Raw genomic sequence first — 4,983 nt, 5'->3', positions numbered from 1 at the left:
ATTATTGAAGACATAGTAAGGATGTAAGTCTACATAAGACAAAAAAGGATATGGCATTAGGCTACTATTGTTACCATAGTATCCAAATACTCAGTGATATGACAAGAGTCAGGTGGGAAGTGTTGTGTCACTGTGGTGGAGAGGGTGTTCTAGGAACAAAGGGCTTTTATGCATGCATGGTCTTGAAAGGGTTAAGGTGTGCACCAGAAATGCTCACAAACATGTGTATGCAAGCTATTTTAGTAGGCTTTGACATCACAATGAACTCCCTATCCCGAATGTAGGCTATACTAACAAGTCATAAAGCTACGTGTGTAGCTCTGAACACATTTTTAACGGTGCGTAATGCAACCGTTAAAAAAGTGTGAATATATTGCTGTGTAGGCTATGTGATTATGATATGAGGTTGTTTTCCAACTTGTAAACCACCATATCGGATCGGTTTCCCGCTTTCCAAAACTACCCTTGCAGAGAAAGAGTGCGCTGCAACCTGATCATAAACTTGGTTTAAGAAGAGAGCCCCGCCCTCCTTTCAGCTTTCCCGTCTCCTTATAACCAGCAAGCCTGCTGTACAAGCGCTTATACACACGAAGAACACTGGAGCAGTCCAGTTCACCAACCACCCTGGAAACGAACTCTGGCTGTAAACCTGGAGGATTACATTGGTGCTTTTGCATAGAAAGGAGAAGAACAATCATGGATTTTCTCAATCATAACTATTTGAGTGCACGCAACCCATATGACTATACCTTCAATTTTTGGAACGACTATCTGGGTCTGTCGACGTTGGTCACGAAGAATAACAAGCACATGATGCCCCAAAACCCAAACTCCATCACCGAGTCCCTGAAAGCAACCCTGGGTTTGGATGACTCCCCAGAATGTGCGTGCGTAATCTCGGGCAGTAGTGGAGGAGGACACTTGGACTGCTGTTGTCCATCCACGAGCCCTCCGCCTACCTCCATCCTGGACTTGAAGGAGCGCTTTTCAATTCTCAGTCCATTCCAAAACCAAATCGGTGGCATCCCACTACAAGACCGGGACTTGGGCTTCGGGGGAAGCTTCGCAGGATTTGACCTGTTCGGAGTGGAGAGGAAGATGCGGAAGCCAACGTCGAGGAATAAACAGGAGCCCAAAATCTGCGTCTTCTGCAGGAATAACGGTGCTCCGGAGGAGGTGTATGGCTCCCACGTTCTGAAGACACCGGACGGGAGGGTGGTGTGCCCCATTCTTCGGGCTTATACATGCCCTCTTTGCAGTGCCAATGGTGACAATGCGCACACAATTAAGTACTGCCCACTCTCCAAAGATCAACCAACCCAGCGACCATTAAAGGGAGGGAGGGCAGTGGGTGGTAAGCGAATGAAAATATTCTAGAAATAGATTTTTACACAAGTAAAGAAACTAAATTGAATTGCACTGAACAATTTTCAGATGACTGTTTCGATTGCGGCTATAGCATATCCCAGTCCTCATGGCTAAGGCTACATTATTTCGTAAAGGAATAAAACAATATATTGATTTTATTATTTTTTCCAAAATCTCTTATATTTTTATAGTTGCTTTATTCACATAGATGTTTTTATTCGTTATACATTGAATTTATTTTCTTCTTATAGTGTGTAGCTATTTGAGTGTTGATTTAAATTCACCTATATTCATAATCACAATGTGTGAATAAATGCTAAGTGTTTTGTGGGGTACATGGATTTATGAGGGCGTGAGAAGGTTGTGATTGTCATGTTACCAGTACTTTTTACTGTAAGCGTAGCTATTTCTTTTGTCTTTGAAAACCAAAGTTATGTTTGCCATTAAACAAGGGTAAGAATGTTCATGAATAAAAATGTTTCCATTCAAGATGTCTGTAAAACAAAGTATGGCACTTTGAGGCCCATTCCTCTGTCTGATCCTACACAACACAGTTTCAAACTTGCTCTGAAGTTGACATTTAATATCTGTAGCATAAAAAAAAAAAAACAAGACAATGACTTCTCTGTTATAGCCTGGTGTTTTCTGGGTAACTTCATAATCAATAGTAGCCAAGCCAAATGACTTTCACCTCCCATGTCACACAGACAGTTGATTTCATCACCCAGACTTATGAATAATCATTTCCCAAATACGATACACCCTTGATGTTTACATTCCCATGAGAGGGTAACACACTGGATATAATTGCTTGTAGGCATTTCTTTTCAATGCAGTTTTTATCAACAATTACCCCAAAAAGTCCTCAATAGAGGACTGCACTGGGAGGCAAGGAATGCTCTGCAATAGTGGAGTCAGGAGGACAATTGACTTTGAGAAAATTGTGGGATAGTGCAAATGAATGTTATTAAACAAGCCTTTCTAAAAACAATGTATTAGGCCCCTTTTGCATTATTTCCAGGAATAAATCCAAAAAGATGCAAATTTATTGTGAATGTAAGATGGAAAGTTGTCACTTGCGGGACTGCACATTTCTGACAGTTATGTTAACCAAAGGATTATACAATTTTATTGAAGTGAAATGAGGAAGAGAGATTTGCTGTATTGTATATAAAGTTGAGTTACGTTTATTCAGTATTTTAACATTTCAAGTGACTTCAGAGGGTACTACCTCAACAGGATTTTGTACTTACATGTAAAATGTCAACAGCAGTTTATTAATATAGTGCTGCCATTTATAATAAGGGTTTAAATAGTATTTTTGATCTTTGTATAACGTCATTGTATTTTCTTTTGCTGCATTTAAACATGACAAAAGTGTATTTCCAATAAGCTCTACTCATTCTTCACCAAAACCTGATTGTCTGTACATAGTGTTATCCCTACTTAAACAGTTTGTTTGTTCAATGTTACATTCTTGGGGGTGTTTGCAAGAGAATGGAATATATTGAAAACAGTTGACATTTTGCCACTTGTAACAGAGGTTTTTGATTAAATGAAATTAGAAAAAAGAAACACTGTTGATCTTTGTTATTTATTTTACCACAATTTCCCTGTATGCTGCCTGTGCAGAATAATACGATATGAATTTGTTAGTCCCTGTATGCTGCCTGTTCAGAATAATACGATATGAATTCGTTAGTCCCTGTATGCTGCCTGTTCAGAATAATACGATATGAATTAATTACATAAATAAATAGCTTATCAAATGTTATAACTGATGCCTTGATGTTATTGATCGACTTGATAGACACAGACCTCGTTCACCAGTTTACATGAACAGTATCTCATTGCCATTGTTAGATATTAAATGTAGGCTAGACCATACCATTAAAGATTGCACATAAATTATAATTCTTGGCCCTATCTGTCATTGGCTCCGCCTACAGAACATGAAAGTCCATACTTCAACAGATGGAGGGAGTGGTCTTCCTACACTCTAGAAGTCAAAGTCTCTCTGCATGAGAGCCACCTCAGCTGGACAAACCAAGCCCCATGGTTGTTCCAAGCACTTGCCCGTTGTTTATGAAGGCTGCCCACTCTGGAATGTCTAGGCTTGTGTGCCTCCCCATTCAACACAGATCATGTTTGCACTGAAGTCTATTGAATAATAGCCCCCTCTCCTAGCCTCTCTGTCTCCTATCTCTGGAATGGCAGCAGCCAGCAGCCCATAACTTCTGCACCTCTTTTGAGAAAGGGGGATTCAGACAGACTGTATACACTAAGCACTCAGGTGCTGTGTTGAGGCCTTGGGCACAGCCATCCACACCTCTCAGCCCTCTCCTCTTCATCTCTCCCTCCCTCTCATTCTCCAGCTGGGGCCCTGCATTAAAAATGGATGGATACTAAGTGCAACAGGGATTTATCTCTCAGAGAACACTGGTGGGGAAAAGCCTGGAGGGGAAAATTTCAGACAAACATGGCTGCCATACCAGGGCCTATTCTCATGCTGCCCCACCACATTAGCTGTGCTGCCAACAGGATTTGAGTAATCTAGTTAGTTCCACCATTTATGGGATGAATATCTAACATGATTTTATGATGGGAAATGGCTGCCTGTCAATATCATACTGTAAGCCTGTATTATGCAGATAATAGTCTTTGTACAAAGCATGAGGAGGAATGACAGTATATGGATTGGGTTCATATTATGGCTGTATGTGTTATGTAATGATGCCAAACAGTAAACAAATAATTATTATTAGTACCATAATTTGGCACTTATACTACAGGCCTACTGTAAAGACTTCCCAGTCAGTAGAGGCCATCCACTAGTTTTATGAGGGGAATAACATGAATGAAAAGTAAATGATGAATCTCTTGGATGTGTATACTGGGTTGTTATTGTAGAGAATACCTCTAATTATGTAACACTATGCTCATATATAAAATGTCCTCACAAATCTCCCATTGACATCAATGCATCATTTACAGAAGATTTGATAGACGTACTCAGGATGGGATTCAATCCGATCGTGCTTGTAGACAAAGCGTCTTTTAAAGGCAATGTTACTGCTTTGGCAGAGATTGTGTCCAAGGTCAATGCTGATGTCGGCTTAATTGTAAATTACCTTTAAATGTCAAGAAGGGATTCGGATTGAATCCCGGCCTTAGCTGAAGTTAAGACTTGGCCCTAACTTAATAGCCTACTGCAGACTGCATCGTATGTAGAAATGTAAAGGTAAAAGAACTTCACCAATAAATCTGCATTCACATATCTCATGGCTAGATGACTATGTTCAAATAAATTCACTTCTATTTCTATATAATCTATCATTGATACTACCTACCTATTACAATGCACAATGCCAACCATAATTCAGCGGGGGATTTCTATACCAGACGCTCCCACCTGGAACATGAACCTGCAACTCTCTGGACACTACTTTTGTAGCCCTGACCTCTATCATACAATGCTGAATAAACATGGGTCACTATTTATATTACAGTGCTGGGGCGAATCGCTGTTAGCGTGGGCTAAAAGGACACACTCACGCTGTTTGGCCCCATGGCCCTTCATAGGTCCCCCTGTCATTTTCTACATGATAACATTAT

At 40.2% G+C, this 4,983-nt stretch overlaps 1 protein-coding gene across 1 annotated transcript; it reads left to right on the top strand.

The window, feature by feature from the left end:
- Positions 1 to 572: 572 nt before the first annotated feature.
- On the top strand, positions 573 to 2,932 carry LOC121541708 (nanos homolog 1). Its single transcript, XM_041850964.2, has one exon. The coding sequence runs from the start codon at positions 697 to 699 to the stop codon at positions 1,375 to 1,377; it is 681 nt and encodes a 226-aa protein (XP_041706898.1). The 5' UTR covers positions 573 to 696; the 3' UTR covers positions 1,378 to 2,932.
- Positions 2,933 to 4,983: the final 2,051 nt, after the last annotated feature.

The sequence above is a fragment of the Coregonus clupeaformis genome, chromosome 3 (assembly GCF_020615455.1).
Source record: "Coregonus clupeaformis isolate EN_2021a chromosome 3, ASM2061545v1, whole genome shotgun sequence".
In the NCBI taxonomy this organism is placed as follows: Eukaryota; Metazoa; Chordata; class Actinopteri; order Salmoniformes; family Salmonidae; genus Coregonus; species Coregonus clupeaformis.
This window is presented reverse-complemented; position numbering and strand designations above follow the sequence as displayed.

What these genes read in the sequence shown, in the direction of transcription:
- LOC121541708 (XM_041850964.2), top strand. Translation starts at nt 697, where the DNA reads ATGGATTTTCTCAATCATAACTATTTGAGTGCACGCAACCCATATGAC.